The sequence below is a fragment of the Netta rufina genome (assembly GCF_964035555.1).
Source record: "Netta rufina genome assembly, chromosome: 7".
Taxonomy (NCBI): Eukaryota; Metazoa; Chordata; class Aves; order Anseriformes; family Anatidae; genus Netta; species Netta rufina.
This window is the reverse complement of record NC_140130.1, coordinates 590,886-610,472: the sequence shown is the minus strand read 5'-3', so window position 1 is coordinate 610,472 and position 19,587 is coordinate 590,886. Positions and strand designations below refer to the sequence as shown.

General features: G+C 37.8%; 1 protein-coding gene across 1 annotated transcript in view; it reads right to left on the bottom strand.

The window, feature by feature from the left end:
* Positions 1 to 19,587, bottom strand: part of GRID1 (glutamate ionotropic receptor delta type subunit 1) — a gene marked incomplete at both ends in the record, with an annotated part of 531,319 nt that overhangs the window by 29,753 nt on the left and 481,979 nt on the right. The window contains one exon of the mRNA XM_084290039.1: positions 18,746 to 18,884. Coding sequence (XP_084146165.1) covers positions 18,746 to 18,884 — 139 coding nt within the window. The remainder of the gene's footprint in view (positions 1 to 18,745; positions 18,885 to 19,587) is intronic.

The window sequence follows — 19,587 nt, the reverse complement described above, 5'->3', positions numbered from 1 at the left end:
TTGCATCAAAACCCAGACCTGTTATTTCTTTCACTCTGTATATACCCCTTTGGGAAAATACAAATGAAAGTCCTGGAAGTTGCTGGATATTAAAAATTCTAAAGAAAATGAGAGAATTCATGCCGATCCTTTCTCTCTCTGTTTAACAGTACTGAAACATATTCTGATCTCCTAAACGTTTCCAGTACATTTCACTGAACAGGACCATTTTTCCTGCAGTCTTGATCTAAATGATGACATGCTACATTTAGTTCCTTTTTATTTTTTAAAATAAATTTCATCATATCACAGGGAATTGCTTATGTCCTGGGAATGGATGATCTGACTGTTAAAAGACACATTTCTGTCTATTTTATGTACAAATGACTAAGAAAGGTACTCGATACACACAGGCGGGTTTCTGTGGCAACCCTTTTCAGAGTTTGATGCACAGATTTCAGTACCTGTAGAAGCACATATACAGAAGCATACTAGCAGAAGCATTTTTAATTAATGTTCTTTAACACAACTTTCAGCTGCTAACAACTTTACAAATGTCTACTATTCATGCTGCCATTCTGTTTGAAAATTTGCAGATGAGAGTTTGAACGTTAAAAAAACAACTAGTTTTCATAATGTTTCATAATGTGAATATCTAGACCACTTCTATTGCCTCTATTACAGTGGAAGCTTTTTGACAGAAATGTGGCTTTTGTTTTAGCTAAATTATACTTTATTGACAATCACTACTTCTGTTTTAGCTAAATTACATTTTATTGACAATCAGTGCTGTACAAAAGCACAGTACATCTTGCTTTTTGAACAGCACATTTTCTTCAATTCTCTAAACATTGCAGTGCACAGTGAGCAAATTCTGAGTGTAGATCAAGTGCTTTGCTGGCCCAGCAAGCAGGTAATCAGCACAGGTGGCAGGGAGGGAAGCACAGACTTTGCTTGGGTGCTGTGGAGAAGACAACTACCATCCCTTTAGCTGGTAGAGTTTTCCTAGAAAAGATAATTTGGAATGCTGCATGTCTTAAGGATTGCATGCATCTTCCTTGCAGTGCCCCATTTGATGTATTATAAGAACAGCTCCTGACAGAGGAAATTCTCTGTACTATGACCAACATTGGAAACGTCTTCTGAGAGACACAAGATCACTAAAGGACACGGCTAGGGTTGCAGCAGGTAACCAAGTTTGCGAGTTGTTCCTGTAGCATAAATTCAGAAGGACAGTGACTGAGTGAGAAAACAACCTTTATCTTTACCAAATGGACCACTTAGCCGAAATTATCTCAGAAATTATCCTGACAGGGAATGCTCTAGACAATGGATCTTACTCTGCATAAAAGATTTCTTTGTCTCTATGTAAATTTTATTTCTGCACTGAAGTGGAAACAATTCTCAGCATCTCCAAAGCTGGAGAAGTGATCAAAAGACCTGTGTATGGTGGGTAAGGTCACATACATAAAAGACATGGAAAGGATATTACTATCTCCTGTCTTTTACAGGATTAATTAAGATAATCACAAGTGCAGGTTCTAAACATTGTTATTTTAACTTCCTCAGATCTTCCATCACTAGACAAGATCATTCACTGTCAGCTTTCAGAGAGTGGTTATATCTTAGCATCGCATCATTCTCTAAAGACAGCTGCTTTCTTTGTTCTTTGACTTCTTTCATTTTTGTGACCAGCCATCAGCTGAAACCACCTTTGTTAGCAACTCAAATTCTTGGCTCACTTTCCTGTGGCACAGATTTCACGTATTTAATATATAAAATTATTTGCAACAAAAATGTGTAGCATAACAAGATGCCCCATTAACCTTACCACCTCAATTATTGGATCTCAGAACCCATTAAGGACTCTCTGTAAGTGTGATTAAAGATAAAACTAGTAAAGCAGAAAAAGCCAATGTACCTCACTTACAGTTATAGGAGCTGACCTTCAATTTGTAGATAAATACATCCACTGTGCGATTACTATAATTGGCAAGTACATGTAAACCAATTGATTTAAGTAAATGTACCTGTGGTCTATCTAAACAAAAATGTTGTCCTTCAGAACTGTATTACCAGCTGAAATATTTAACCAGTGCAATAATGCCTGCAAGATAAATGCTACAATAGATAAATAATTTCCAGTGGAGTTGAAATTGCTTCACGTAGAGTCAACTGAAAACCACTTGTTTTATTTTTTAGAAACATATTGACATAAACCATATGCTGTGGAACAAACATTCAGGCTATAGTTGTACTAACATTTATAATTAGACCACTTGAAATAATTGCCACAATAAAAATACTGGCTAAGTTACACTTTTTGGAGATGCTTTCTTACTATTAAAAGAGTTGTGCAGCTGTAGATGCATAGCCTAAAAAGGTTTTGCCAGTATAGCTTTATATTACTCTAGAACTGCTATAAATAAAATAATTTCTGGATGAACAGTATGAACAAATCCTGTCTAAGTGACAGACTAAACCTGTCACCGGGTGCCTTTAAGTAACTGCTGATCAATTAACTCAATTTATAAAACTGCAACCTCAGTCGTAAGGCTGCAGGGCTTTTTCACCCAAAACTGTTACTCAGAATCATCAGATATGATCAAGGTATAAAAAAATTAAAATACAAACAAACAAAACAGCAAAGAAACAAAACAAAACCACAATGAAGAAGAACAACAAAACAACACAGAAAGACAACCGAACAGGTGCCTTTCATTTCAAAACCTTTTTTATTTTAAATATTTCAAATATATATATATTCATGGTAATGACTATTTTTATTTATTTAAAAAATAAATTTTCTTCTTTAAAAAAAAAGTTTGGAGAATGTTGCACATCTGTAACCCTATGTGTAAAGTCCATTACTTTAAATAAGTTAATTGCCTGGCAGAGTTATGTCATGATTTAATCCTCTTCTATACTACAGTAATAAATGTAACATTTTATCTTGACTTCAGCCTTAAAGAAAGCATAACGGGCATAGTGGCAGCTCCTTGATTCTGAGGTAGTTTCTCATTAGCATTCACCACCACCAATGTTCTGACACTGTAAAACCAGGGATTTTTCCAGTCTGCTATTACTTAAGGAAAGTTAGTATTTCAGCAGTTTCTGAATCCACAGTATTATTTTAAAATGATGCAATATTTTTCATGCTTAGCCTCTGTTTGTTCATCTACACATAGACCAGTAGAAATAATATAGCTTGAGGTTAGACATAAAAGTAGTAATCAGTACTCTGCCCTTGCTTTTCCAGGTCGTGAGAAGACTTTAGAATAACCTCTCCCTTCATATCACTACACACATTTTGAAAACAATGCAATATAAATAATTCCTCTCCACTAAACTAATTGATTTTCTTCATCAATATTAATGCCTAAATCATACAGAAATGTTAAAAAAAAAACAGTGCTTTGCCATATTTGGCAGGGAAAGCTATGTTCTTATTTTACCTAGGGAAGCCACTACTCTAAGATTATTGCTCAATATAGCATAATATTTTAGGTGACGGCTGCCATTAAGATAAAGCAACCTGGAGAAGATGAGTTTTAAGCTGCTTTACGTAAATGAAGCCTTAGAAATAGATACAAAAAATGTACACCACAAGTCCTAAATTTCTGCTTTTTAAATACCTTGAAACTACTTTTTTTTTTTCAAACTTTTTTTCAAAACTTGGGAATTGATGACATCTACAGAATTAAATACTCCTGCAGTTCCCAACTATAAGTTTTGTCAACAGCATGTATTGGAGGGAAATTTGTGTTTTACACATTGGGGAAAAAAGTAAATCCACTACACTTCTAAGTATAAATGACAGTAGCTGAATTGATTTGACCACCTTATACTGACAGTGTAAACCCAAGAACTACCTATGAGCTGAAATCTAGCAAATAAAATCCTATCTGAAAATAGATTTATTTGATAAATTATCAATAGTGGAAAGCAAGGGCTTGAAAGAGAATGCTCTGTAAACTGCAGAAGTGTTCACATTTTGAGATACAGAATTGCTCAGCACTAGACCATCCATGGGTTTGTTTGCCAAGACAGTAAGAACAAACGAGAAAATGGCGTTTGTTGCTGATGACCACACAACCTAACCACCAGGAGACAGACTTTGAAGCCTGGCAAGCTTTGCAGTATCAGCTGCTTCTTTGTACATGTCTCCAGTGAGAAAACAGCTGGCATTTAAGGCAAGCAAGAGCAATCTGCAAAACTGGAAAATCTTTGGAAGTGAAGCTCAATCAAGGTTGTGGGCTGCAGTGCTCTGGCATGGCTAATTTATGGTTTTAAACACATATGAACGGAAGATCCCTCAGTTCACAACCTGAGTCCTCTTTACTTTTAATATCCATTTATGGAGCACCAAGGAAAAGAAATTGGGCCCCAGTCCAGTATGCACAGATAACCAAACTTTGGTCTTTGGATCTCTAGTTTTAAGGAAGATTTATGGGTGGAATGAAAATGTCTTAAGACATCTGAACCTGAGTTCAAACTTCCATGTAAAAACATTCTCTAGAACTGGTCTACCCAAGCTGAAGTTTAGCTGGCTGAAGACAAAATAAATAAATAAATAAATAAATAAAAATCTGTTACAGATAGAATTTGCCACTAGTTGATGATATTAATCAGAGGCTTGCGTGAAAAGTTTTGTTGTCTTACTAAATCCAAGTTATAAAAGCACAAGCCCACTTAAAGCTAATAAAAAAGCAGGTAATCCTCCTAACCACCAGTGCAGCCAATAATCAGTAAGCCTTCAGTAACATTTCTGTGAATTTCAAGCATTTGTTGCCAGTACATATAGGACTGTTACTAGCATCTCTTAAACTGGATGTAAAATACATAAATTAAAATACAGGCCACTTTAAAGATTACCTCTAGGAGTGAGGCCAATAAGACTGTTCAAAGTACTGCTGGAATGGCAGTAGCCTCAGGAAAGAGAATATTTAAAGGAAAGCAGGTTTAGTTCCACGTCTAATATATTCAGACTTCAGAAGAATTTGGTGCATGGTTATAATTTGTGCATCTCGTTGACTTTCTTCAAAATTATGAAAAATCAAACTGAGCTCTTAAATCAACCACTGAATTGCCAACTTCCCTACAGTGACGTGACCAAATTCTGCATTGTTCCATTTCACTGCCAAGCAAGTCACTTCAACCACCCTTAATTCTGCCTCAGCGTGGCGATGTGCACAGCAATGGCTTTCTTCAGAATATGCACTAAACAAAATCTTAACTTCAGTGTGAGAGGCAGTCCAGTAGAAATCAGCAGTAGTACTTGCATGCTTAATAGACCCTTTGCAGGATCAAGTCCTTCACCAGCAAATATATCACTCTAGATTTCACATAAAGCTCATTTCATCAGCTGTCCATGAAAAATACCATCCACTTTATTTTAAACAACAAAAGCTTTAGCAGAAAAAGCCTCGTGGGAGTTTCTGCGAGGGAAGCCATAAGCACTGGTAGATTAAACTACACTGAATCAATGGAGTTGCAGCCCTTCACACCAGGGCTAAACATTTCCTGATCACTAAAGGAGACGAACAATGTGGGCATTTATGGCTATATATGTGCTTGTAATCATCAGTGGAGCAGAACAGCTGCTACATAAGATTTCAAAGACGCAGGGACTTTCCTCCTGTGGAACAACCAATCAATTGGCATGTGTCACAAACCACGTTGCCATGTCAACCACATACTTTTACTACAGTGAAAACAAATAGTGATTGAACCCCTCAGCAGGTAATGGCAATGCAGCAGCTGCTTATTACAGCAGCTGTTTTCATGATGATGATGGTCATGGCAGCCAATGTGGTGGCATCCATGAGCCCCTGTCTGGACTGGGACTCACTGCCCTGTACTAGACACAACCAAAAGCAAAGCATAATATTCAGTTGTGGATTTAATGGGGGATGGAAACTACAGCCAGCTTGATTTCTGCCACAGGGGAAGGGGTTGATGTGTGTCCCTGCGCCACTTGTGATGGCAACAGTTCTGTCACCCTTCCAGCACGGGGCTCAGACTGTTTCTCTCCCGCTGCCCTAAAGAAGTTTATTAGGGTTCCTAGCATAACTAGCAGGGACCAGTACTGCTGAGATCGGTGAAACCATTCATGTACACCAAAGCACATACTCAAGGGCTAGCAGAAAAAGAGACTAAAAAATAGAAAAGAGAAAGGCAAAGTAAAATTGCCAAATAGTATGTACACAATGTACTAAAGCACAGAACTTGTCCAGTCTCTCCAATTATTTAATTTCTTTGAAACAACTTCCATCAGCCGTGGTTCCTAAGTGCAAAGGGAAAGACAAGAAAACTAAACCAAGCTGTCTTCTAAAATCCCAACACAGCAAACACAATCATTTCAATGCAGATTGAGTGTTTTCACTGGGACTGTGCTCCTGCACAGCTACTACATGATTAATTCCTAAAAGAATGGAGCAAACAGCGTGTATAACCAGTGATGAAACGCAAAGCCACAGTTAAAGCTATTAATAAATGACACACTGCCACATTTATGATTTTATTTGTAATTAATCATTGCCTACAAATACTGTATCGGCAAAACATTTGTAGGCTTTGATTACTTTCTAAGAGTCTGAGATGCAACAGAAATGTTCTATACCATCATATGAAACCTCACTTTTTCTTTACTGATCTCAGAATAATTTGCATTTTTGGTGAAGTCAAAGAAATATGGGAAATGCAGGAAAAAAATCCAGACAACTAGTCTGTGTCCCATTGCTCACAAAACTTGTTAATACCTTCCAGCAGTTTATTTAAGAAGAGTGCCCATTTAAAATTAAATAAGAAAAGACTTTATAATTTTTTCTGGCTATGAGACTCAACCTTGGATCCAAAAATCAAACTAGATTATCATCATCAGTAAAACAGTTTCTCCTCTAAACAAAATTAGACCTTTGTTTTTTCCCACCCATTGCTATTTCTAAATGATTTCTTTGGGACCACCTTAGCAACTCCAGTTGTCTGCAACAATCTGCTTAAGTGTGACTTGACTTGTTACTGGATCATAGAAGTTGTTTGCTCAGAGCTGACATTCTGGCTCTGCTTGAGCAACACACGTAAAGAAATCTGTCAAGAACCTCAAAATAAGCTAAACATCTCTCAATTGTAAGACCAACATGTCTAACTATACTTATAACTTGCCTCTTATCCAAAACTTCTCCAGGCACTAAGAACAAAAGTCACTTCAATTGCCGATTATTCCATTAACTATGTTTTGTTTTTTAGTTGCAAATTTGTATGTTCCCTATAGCAGAAGTTATGTTTACTTTGCTTGAAATTTTTTTTTAACAACTTTCAAACAATAAGCATCATAGGTAGGTTTCTTAAACGGTAGTACACATGAAATCTAATTTCTGAGGATTTGCATCTGAATCCACTGGCGCCCTACAGTTTGTGATCTCTGAAGGAAGTTTCTGTCACAATCACATGTAAGTTTATCTGCTGTCTGATTGAGGGAGTGATTACAAGGGGAAGTCTTTCCTTTAAATTTACAGGGGCATTTACAGGATTTCTCTTCACCACCCTATTTTGCCACGTTTCTAACAGATTAACACATTTGAGATATCACCCATCCAAGTCTGGCCTACGTATTTGCAAGTTAACAATGGTAGGAAGTAGTCAGACAAAGAGAGGTTAGGAATAATCACATTAGAATCTTCTGAAGATGCAAGCCCAGGCTTTCAAAAGCTTGGAGCTCTAGTTTGTATGCTTAGGTCCACATTTAAACGACTAAGTCACTGGGCAGATTTTCAAAACCGATCAAGGAAAACTTGCACAACAGCACATCTATAAGACACTCATAGATACATTTCAGAGACTGGAAGGGGACTCAGAGAAGCTATGAGCTGCTCATTCTGCAAATACAGCAGAATTGATCCTGCTAAAAAAGCTGGGTTAGCTTGTATCCTTTAACTACACCCCATAATTCATTTAACAGTGAGGAGGAAATAAAAATGCATACAACGCAGGAAAAAGAAAGGTTGAAAACATCTCAAGAGCTCGTAGCGTGTTTTGGAGAAATAAATATCTTTTGGACTACCTTTGAATATTTTATTGTTCTCCTCTTAAACCACTTTGTCATTGTGACCATTCTGAGTACCGTGAAGGGTTAACATGTTAATTAAAGCAAGGTATTCTACACCTCACAATATTAATTAAAATAAAAGCTGCAGCTGGTGTTTAACAGGAATTCAGTCCCAACAGCAGGTTTTAGTCACTTCACCTAAATCAAACATATCATAAAGTTGGCATGAAAATCATATTGTCTGAATCAAACACATCTGGCGACTGACACACGCTTTTACCTATAAAGAAAACAACAAACTACCTCTATTATTTATGCAGATGCACTTTAAATTGTTCACTATGCTGATGTCTTCTATCACTCATTTTCGGAAGCTAAAAATCCTAATGAAGATTAATGATTAAGATCGAGAGGGAAGAAATTACTTTCTTCCTCCACAACTGATGTTATAAGTACCGATACTGCTGCCGGTCTGTTTTGCACTCAGACGACAAAGAGTAGCTTTTTAATTAAATAGAGTGGGGAACAGGTAAGCTTGGCAGCTTGGTGCTGGCTTGCAAAGCCCTTACTCAGGGTGAGTGGTACTTTATACCATGACTGTTAGGATATCATTATACTGTAAGTAGTTCCATTAAAGACCATGAAATCCCAGTGTAGGGTAAGGTCCTGCTCAGTTCTTTATTAATTTTTGATTTATCAGGAGTTGTCTCATCGTTTGGGATGAGGACTGCGGCACAGAAAGCTCTGGGATGCTGCCTGCAGTCTCACAGCTGGGATGGAGGGGCCAGATAGATTCAAGCTGCTCAGATCTCTCAGAGGTACAAAGTGATGCTGGAAAACAGCTTCACACCCTTCCCTTACCACAGGGAATAAAGCAGAAGCTATCAATGTTGACAGAAATAAGAGAAGAAAATAGAAAGGCTCTGAAGAGGCATCTTGATTGCTAGAACATGTGCTGGGTACTCTTGGGAAATCAAAACATAGGGCTCTTCATTAATACTGAAAGCACATATAGCATTCAGCAATTATTATTGATGTCTAATGTGCATGCATTACATATGCATATTTAAAGTCTGGAGGCCCACTTGCCTGTTTCTCAGAGGACCCAAAAGGCAAGTGCTCGGTATGTGGCATACTTCCCACCTCATCCTGATGTACACTGAAGTGAAGAGAAAGAGAGACCTTGCTGTTCTGCCTGCTCCTCCTCACCCCCCACACAAGTCTCACCTGAATACCAAACCTCACACTAGAAACACTGACAGCACCGCATCAAAACCAACTAGCTGTTCCTTATATTGAGATTAATTAGTTTATTGGGCAGCCTAATTTCACACCTTGAAATATTACTTTGGAAATTGTATTACTGCCGTATAAAAGAAACACAGTAGTTAACATCCACCCTGTTCCGACTGGTGGATTTCTGTTCTTTTTCAGATAGATATGACTATTCATAAATCAACTGAATTAAATCAGTAGCTTATTCTCCTGGGCTGGTTTTAATGGTTTAGAAGGCAAACAACTTTAGCGCACATGATTACATTTCTTTTAATGGAACCTTGGCAGCTGCATCAAAATAGTTTTTCCAAGGCAACACCATTCTCTTCCTCATCACCAGATGAGTTCGGAAATACGCTGTATTACATTACATGGGGGCACGTGTGCAGCAGAAGAGAACATTGCTCAGTAAGGCAATAAGCCCAGCAAGTGGAAAGAACATATGCCATACTTCTCTTAGCAACAGAGTATTATTTTCAGAAAACTTTTCTTACCTTCTAGAAAAACTTCTGCAACACAATAATTAGCAGGAAAGAACTCATGCAAATGAACGGCAGCATCTCAGTTTCCAGGGAGAATAAGAACCCCTAGCTCCTTTCCCCCCAAAAGAGATAACTTGTCTCTACTAAAAGTGTTTTGTTGTTGCAGGGTTTTTTATTTGTTTTGCTTGTTTTTAGATATCATCGGGAATTGTTTCTAAATCTCCTTATGAGGATATTCATTTTTTAAAGCCTTTTCTTTAAATGGAAAGATTGGTTTTTCACGTCATGACAAGACAGAGCATTTTTATCTAACTAAAAAGGAGTAGTACAACCATTTGACTCGGTTGAATGCAACAGTTGTTTAAACAAAGAGAAGAAAAATCAGTCAGTCAAAACTAAATCTGCTTTACAACACTAATGAATCTAGCTTACATGAGTTAAGATGTTACTACACAAAGTTGTTCGCTTCGTCCCTTGTCAGAAGTTCCTGTGTCCACAACAGAACAGGCAAAAAGACACGTCTATACCCCTGCCATCCCAAACAAAATTTTATCTCTTAGTTTATGGCTGACTTCCTCAACAAAACATGCAATAAGAGATTGCATTGAGCTCACCAAAACCAAAGCTGTAATCCTGCAACCTTCAGCATAGGCAGAAAGCTGCCAGATAGGGTGATGTGTGAACAATGCTACTCAGTTCTTAATGCCGAAAGGTAGCTGCGAGGAAGATTCTTTGTGCAAGAGAAGGGGTGCAACAGAATCATGGTACTGTTGTGCATGTTGTCTGTAGGGTGGATCATCTCTTAGAAGGCCTTTTGGCCCCCATTGAGTTCCCACTGACATGCTCAATTTTTAATCGCTGAAGGAAAAGCTGCAGAGCCTTGCTCCAATAAATCAGCTTTTGCAGTGACTGTACAGACTAAGCTTTTAGACTACCAGATTGTTACTTAACTTTAATTGCAGTCTGTTCACTCAAACCTCACAACATGACAGACAGATGGAGCACATCTAATGGAGCACAGGACTGGCGGCCATAGCACGGTGACACTGGTTGGTGTTACCACTCAACCCCTACTCTGGGAAGGCAGCTGGACAAGCAGTCTGCCTGTGCTCCTGCTGGAGACTCCTCCCTCCTCCTTCCATCCAAAATAATCTAAAAAATAAATGATTCGGTGCAAGTCTTTATGCTCACAGTTATCTTGCTGACACAGAATATATGGTAGCAAATAGAAGGAGGGAAAATTACTTTTGCTGTCAGGCAGGCCAGGAATTCTGGTGCTGAATACGCATGGTATGAAAATGGCAGCACCACTGCTCATGTGGAAATGTCGCTGAAGAGCTGTGCAAGAAGAGAAGACTTTTTCTGGCATGAGCGAATGAAGCATTTCCAAAATACACAGAAGATTAATTAAATACATACAGAGCTGGCAGCTCATGTATGTCCTGTCTGAGCCGAGAGCAAGCAAGAAACCAGGTACAACTTTCCCTTCTTACAAGTTAGGTAGAACTACTTTTTACCTTTATGTGCTTACTTCACAGGGAGCAGGGTACAGGAAGTAACTTTAGTGTGATATAGTGCTTACTAATTATTGGTCATTTTGCAAATGCAATTAACTTGTTTGTTCTGTCTGCAGAGATGCTTTCAGAGACATCACCTGACTCCAGAGGACTTTGAAGCCTATGCAAAAATATGCACTATCTTACCACATAATAGAACAACCTGCGTGACTTTTATAATAGGACTCACTGTTACACTAATGACTCTGACCAGCACAGATAAAAGGTATAAAATACAAGTCATTTTACAGGTTTCTTGTTTGCTTGCTTGCTTTCTGGGCAGCTTTTTCACCAGCAAGTGTCACAAAGGTACCTACCTACTTTTTTTTTTTTTTTTTTTTTTTTTTTCCCCCAGGATCTACCTGGCTTCCCACTTTGAGGGCCTTTGTTTAAACATTCTTCTGACAAAGACATATACTGTGGGGCCCTGTAACAATGTTTTTCTGTCCAAAATAAGAGCAAATATAGCCAACAGGCAAACACATGTAATTGTATATTCACATGAAAAAAGCAGCAAAGTAATTTTACTTTTTAAGAAAATGTGAAAAAAAAATTACTTTTGCAATTTTAACACTTGTTCCTCACCAAGACTGCATTTCCAAACCAGAATTCACTATGAAATTTTTCTTATTATTCCTGTTTTTATCCTTAAAAATAATGGCCTGAGGTAGTTTTACAACCAGGAGATATTCAGAGCTTTAAGGCTATCTCTGTCTGAATTGCTGTAGTAATCATTTTTTTTTCCTTCTTAATATCCTGTTATATTAGATTTTATTATCAGTTCATAAAAGACATTATATCAACTTCTTTAGAGAAAAACAATAGAAATATAAATAACCTATTGGGCAAAATTCTGTTACTGTATTTTGTATTGTTTATCCCTTAGGTGTCAAATAGGGGGGAAAAAAAGCACACACAACAAAATAAGCCAAAGGTATTACTGTTGTAATAAAAAGAAGCCACACACTATAACGAAGGCTGAAATCAGGGGACAATTTAATGTATGCAGAAACCATACAGTCACTACTCTATGGACAGCCAGTGAATAATCGATATTAACATGAGAAAATCTGACATCAAAATCAATGCAATCTGAGCCAAGAAGAAGAGATTGCATATCAAATCTTGAGTTTGAACCAATCCATGCAAGTGTTGATGGGCTTTCGTGAGGGTTACTGCTCTTGCTAGATTTTCACCCTTCCAAAGCAAAAAAAAAAAAAAAAAAAAAAAAACAAAAAAAAAAAAACAACAACACAAACCAACAACCAACAAATCAACAAAATCAAAAACAAATTTTAAAAATGATGTTATCACCTGCACAGATGCTAGATTTTGCTAACATCATATCCAAATAATTTATTTCCCTGGACTATATGTGCATCAAAAGTTAATGCCTCAATCCACTTAAGACACAGAACTTCCCAGTAAAAAGAATAAATGAAGAGATGCTTTAATACAGGTGCTGTAAAGGCAGAGATGAAAAGGGTGTGGAATCTCAAGGCTCTTGGCTTTCCATCGATCTCCAATATATGCCATCTTTTTATAATGGCAACTGGAGGAGTGGAATGCAAGTTTGATTTTCAGCTGTTTATTTTTCCCAGAAAAAAATATCCCTGGGAAATATTTACACTTCCATGCTTGCCTGCTTGCTCAGCTACAGGAATTATTAGGATCCATTTTAAACCATGGTTGAACAGCATATACCAACATGCAGAGAGACTTTTAAGAAGCTCCAGACTTTGTGAATCCCTGGACTTCCCAAAAGCATCCAATGGGCCACACCACCAGCAGAAGGGAAATTAAAAGATAAATGATGGAGATCCAGCACTGCCCACAACATGGTGTCTTGTTCTGAACTGTGCCTGGAGGCATGCTGCTGAGTGCTGCTGCCCTGCTGCACGGGTTGCAGAGCATTTCCCATGGCATTTCTTCCACATGCTCTAAAAAAGGAATATTCTGGAAATTAAGAAATATTTTGAATTTTTGTCCTTGCTCACTCAATTGCATCTTTTACTATATTTTACCCTTCATTTTTACGGATGAACTTACTTAATCCAGTTATTTAATGATTGAAGCTTTTACTCACAGGCCTTAAATAATAATCACGATAATTATTTTTTATCATGCCCATTCATACGTGCCTCCTGTCAATGTGCCTGAGGTGCTGCACAGACACTACAAACCACAGTACAAATTAAACATAAGAAAATTAAGAAAAAATAAAATTCAGTGAAATGTGTAGAAAGCCACGTGTGGTATTAAGAACAGAAAGGCTGCTTTCAAACAAGGAATTTCAAGGCAAAATAACTGCAAATAAAGGGAAATGTCTGTGAGCTTCTTGCTACTAGTCCTATATGAAATCCATTTAAACACAGCAGATAAAACCTTTGTTTATTTCCTTCTAGCTGGCATCTTCAAAATACTTTCCTCATTTTCTTTTAAAACATTTTGAGATATTTTTTTTTAATGCAACCCAGAACATTTATATTTTTTGATACCTGCAGAGCTATAATAATATGGTCATTTCTGGCCAAGATTTTTAAAGTAGCTAAACTGACAACATGCCATATAAGATATGAAAAAATGTTACTCTGTTATACAGAAAGGGATCCGAAATAGAGGAGGCTAAGCTTGCCAAGATCAAACAAAGCCTGTGGTAGAAAAAGAAACTGCACCCAAGTCTTCCAACTGCCAGACTTATCAACCCTACTAGGCTGCAGTAAATTTTCCACTGTCACCAAAACACATGTAATTTGGGGATTAAAATGCAAATAAGGAAATGCTAGATCATGAAAAAACAACTGTGACTATAAAAGCATATATAACACTTTTCTATGCAACCCATGAAAGCATATATACAGATGCCTTTAAGAACCTCCATAGCAGCCCCAAATATTAAGTATCAATTTGATAAAATCTTAAATTTAAACTCTTCAATTTGCAAATAGCTTACTTTTCATGTCCTATTTTTTCCTGCATGATTCATACCTCTTATCAGACAAGCTCTCCTAAACCTGAGTTTACGAATATCTCCGCACTACTGAACTGTATGTAGTCTGCTTGTTAACAAGAAATGAAGCTGGAAGTTCAGTCACTGCTAATTAAACTCATAATTACAAATGGAAGGTCAGACAGCAGATCCAAGGGCTGTTTGAAAATGTAATATGACAAAAGAAAGAACAAACTAATGTAGTAGTTTAGCCCTTATTTGTCAGACTGAGCCATTAGAAGGGTTCTCAGCTGCACACAGGTCTGATTGCAAATATAAGAATATAAATAATTTCAGTTTAAGCAAGTTTGTCAAGGATTAGCACAGGCTACAAACACTACCTAGATTTCTACTTGAAAACAAATATTAACAATTGCTCATTACCAAGTCAGAAAGTGGATCACAGCCCTGCAGTCTGAGCTCCAAAGTGGTTGCACCAGCAATTTCTTTCACAGAAATGCCATCTCCTTTGCAGCAGGGTAGCATCTCGCTCCCCTGCCCATACATAATCAGGAAATTTGCTTAAGAATACACTGCCCTGTCTGCGAATCTCCATGAATGCGGAAACCCTACTAGCAACTTGAGAATGGAGGGCAGTCTGGGAAGGTCCATGGTGTTTTCTCCTCTCCCTGGTCTCCTAAAGGGCCTAAGGTTCTAAGGTGGGTCTCAAACTCTGCATTCTGACTGCCCTTACTGTCCTGTCACAGTGCAGCAAGCGGTGGCCACCCAGGACGTGCAAAGAGCAGGGCAGCACCTGCTGACATGCCAGGAGGAGGGCCAGCATCTCTCCTCATTATCACACTGTGAAGTCCCTGAGGTTTCTGGAAAAACCAAGGAGGAGGTGTTTGCTCTATCCAAGATAAGTACGGTTCTGACATGCGATCTGGGCACCCGGACAGCACAACACTTGGTAACCCCTTAGGGATGTAGGAAGTCTCTTTCAGGAAATACAGAAATACAGGTAGCACATCAGAGCTGCTTTCCACCATGCCTCCTTACCCAGGTATTTCACCTTTCTGTGAACCGCAGACAGATTCTAAAACTCATGGTAGGGTTGAAAAGCCTTGTGAGATTATTGTTATTTTTATTTTTTTCAATTTTAAAAGCCTTCTTTATCAGCAGGCTTTCATGACATGCTAATTTAAAAAATCTGCCTTCCAACAGTTCAACACTGCTTCAGTGAATGTCTCGCCAAGCCCTTTCTAATAAATACCATTTATGATTTCTATGACACACTTGTTTTGCAGTGAAATTGTGGAGGTAGGTATCACTGGGTTGATTGACACCTAGTTATTCAATAAAATGTACTTCTATTCTGCTAGTCACAGACTGCACATGCCAAAATTGATGCTGAAACACTTATTAGCTATTTTGGAGGGGGCTTGGGAACAAAATCAGTCTTGTAATGAAAATCTTAACTATGTTGCAGCTTCTGCAGCACCATAAAACTCTTTTCTCCCCTGCTGGCAATTTAACAGCAGCAATTCTGAACACCAGAGGACTTTCCTATGGAGGGACAGACAACAGCACACACTGTGCAGACAGGGTGTTGGTTTCTTAACCATAGGAATAATCTCAGATGGATTTGGTACTTCTCAGCTGGTGAGCAAATTTTCAACTATAATTCATTGCACCTCTTTGAGTGGGAGCAAATGCATTTCAAGAAACTATCCCTTTCTGAATCCACAAAAGATAAAATACAGGCAAGCGCAAAGGCAAATTTACAAAGGTAAAAATACTCATTCCACATCATACCACACTGAAGCTATGTGCTACTGGATCTGAAAGACCAGGCCATGATGCATTCATGTAAGGCAATAATTTACTTTCTCAGAAAACATATTTGTTTTAAACCTGAGACTACAAAAATGAGCAAGATGTTTCTCCTAATGACTGCTGACATGAAAATATTTTCATCATGGCTTAGAAACAGGTAGAGTTTCCACATCCAGAGAACCTACTTCTTTAACACATCGCCTGTCTCCTGGGGCACTAGCAGTTTTTCATGGGAGGGTTTAGACCAAATCTCTTAGAGTAGCACGATCTCAGGGAGATTCTGCCAACTTTGTAAAAAAGCCATAAACACACTAAGACAAGCAAATCCCTTAACTGGCTTAGTTATGCCAACTAATCATCAACCCAGAGTATTCTGACATCTACCATTTCAGATTACCTGAGGAAGGATTTGGGTGCCTAAGCCAAAGCATCTGGGACCACTTTAAATACCCCAGACCGTATGAATAATCCACATTATGGCTGAAAATAAATAATAATAGAGACCCCTGCCCTGAGAGCCAAGTAACTGGACCACAGGCGGTGAGTCTTACAGCAATTTAAATAACAAAAAACCTTTCTGGTTTGGCACATGAATTTATCTCTGGTGTTTGCAGACCACAGTAGTGTTTCCTACTTTCTGTATCCTCTCCTTGTAAAGTGGATGCGACACTGGGAACTTGGACAGTGGCAGCCACCACTGGGTATAGAAAGACACATAATCATGATTCTTCAGTTGTAATCTCTAATAGTAGAGGGCAGAATGGGCTCTGATGTCTTGTGACAATGTCAAGCAGCCCCATTACCCAAATAACTTATCCTTATTACAATTTTTAATAAGAAGAGGAATCAAAACCACCTGTAGATATTGTAATAGGTCAGCCTCTAAGGTCTGATTTACTCATCAAGCAGCTTAGTTCTTAAATCCAATTACTTTTTTTTTTTTTTTTTTTCTCCAGATTCCTCATTGCATTTCATCACACTTTTGTCCTTTGAAATTTGCTGAGTTCTGGGAGGTGCTCAGTAAACCTGACAATTTCTTCCACCATGAAGGAACAAGAACTTTCAAAAATCATTCAGAAGGTCATTATTCAAGCCTTCCAGACAACTGTTTCTGTCCTGGCTTTCAAGAAAAATTTATTCATTGAGCTTAACCTTGGTCCTACATTGTAGGATGAGATCTTACAGTTGGGTTTCAGAGATACTGCGCACTAGTTTAAATCTCTTTAGTTTCTCATGTCATTTCCAGAAATTACTTGCAGTTCTTATTTCTATTACTGTTAAAATTTACTTATTCCAACCCAACTAATAGAAAATTCATTAAAAAACAGAACTTTTCATTATTTTGGGCTCTTTTTGTAATAATTTTAACAGTATATATATACAAAGCATTGTATTACCTGCATGTATGCAATGGCAATTATTTCTGTCCTTCTGTGCAGATAACATAGAGAAAGCAACAGCATTTTTGTTGTTGTTGTTTGTTGTTTTCCTCTAAGAGACAGTCTCTTAGACAGCTCTGTTTTAGGTGCTGTGCACAGATTCCAGTCCCAGTTTTCCAGTGAAACACCAAATGAGATTGACAGAGTAACTGTGTCACTCAGCAGCACCTAAAGTCTTTGTCTCAGCATTTTCTAGGAGAGCCTGTGTTGCACTGCCTGTCTTCTAGCCACCTCTCCACTCAATTGCTGTCAGATCAAACAGGAGATACCAGACTAATTCTGTCAGCAGTGAATGAGGACAATAAATGGTCCTCTCAGTACTCCATGCCAGGGTGAAGCTGGAAATTTTGCCCATGTTTTGAGAGAAAAAGGGGAAATTTTGTTTAACTGTTACATTTTCCAAAGAAAAACAAACAAACATTAAACATGCCAACAAACAACCAGCAGCCCTCAGGAGCTGCTCAGAGGCCTGGTTTATTGAAAATATTCTTGTAGGATACAGATTAGTAGGCAGGCAGCGGGGGAAAAAGTCAAAGGTGCAAGATAAATTGAGTTTGTTACAGAAGCTGTAATTTATCATCACAATATTGCCAACACAAATGTAGCAAATTATATATTTGCTATATATATATAATTTAATCAAATGAATGCTATATTACATCTATTATCCTGGAGTCAGATTTGGTTATCTTTTCCTCTGTGAGAAGAAGTCTTTTCTGCAAATAACGCCATGGAATCAGGCCATCTATACTTTAAAAAGTCCACTTGTATCATCTTATATGCAAACAATAGCATAAACATCAATGCATATCAAAATATCGAGAACCTGAAATCACACATTAAAGGTGAGAAGCAAAATAATATATAGTTCCCTAGAGTAGTAGTTCCCCTCTGATGTTCAACAAAGAAACACAGATAGCTGAAGCACTTAGATCTCTAGTTATCCAAAATAAAAATAAACATGAAAGACAACTCTTCTTCAAAAATACACAATTAAAATGCCATTGTCCTTTCCATTCACTTGAGGGTTGTGGGAGTGAAGGAGAAGGGGAGGGGAGGGGAAAAGAGAAAAGCAGTCACTGAAAATAAGAAGAGTATTTTATTAGAGAGTTATCTCCTTCTTGCAAGAATGAGTGCTCAAATGCATAATACATTTCTGTGAAATCCAGGTTTCCAGCTTCATGTTAAGAAAAGGCTCTTACCTGATAGGATTATCCATCCTTGATACTGTGAGAAATGCTGCTAAGTTTGCTGTGTAGGATGAGCACACGATAAGGGTGAAGAGCCACCAACTTCCCATTACAATGCGCATAGCCACAGAATTGACAGTAGATTCACCCCCTACAAGTAAACAGGGAAAATTAGGATGTTTCAGGAACTTCTCCCCTGCGTGCTCTGATATGTTGAACTTTGTTGGGGTAACCCTATGTATTTGTGCATCCCTTTCATCCCTTTTGCTGTGAGCTAAGCACTACTTCCATTACAACATGTAGTCGACCTCATGCCCTGGGTACTGTTCTAGAAAATAGTCATTCAAAATGTTTCCCTCAGGCATTATTCAGGATCAGACATACAGAACATGAATAATATTCTAAATAAGGAAAGTTTAACGGTGAAGCACCACTAATACCCTAGAATTAAATCATTACACAGTGTTCAGAACATTTTCCTATTAGTTTCAAAGAACAGAAAGATAAACTGTATCATATTAGTTCAAAAACTTTTTTTTTTTTTTTAAATCACATTTAAATGATTAGAAAAGGTGTTAGTTTCTGAGTTTGAGAAGTATTGTAATGTTGAGCCAAGCAGCTCTGCCGTTTATTTACCAAGTGATCATTTTCACAGTGAAAAAGTCTGTCAGGAATGGTTTCACTAGACTTTCTGAAGAACAGAACAGCGTAACATAATCTCCCAAATATACCTACTTCCCACTGTTCATTACCTGGGATAACAAAACATATTACCTCCTTGTACAAACCTTCTCTTGCATCTTTAGAAATACTCTGGCCAAGACTAACATGTCCTGAAATGCTCTAAACAAGAT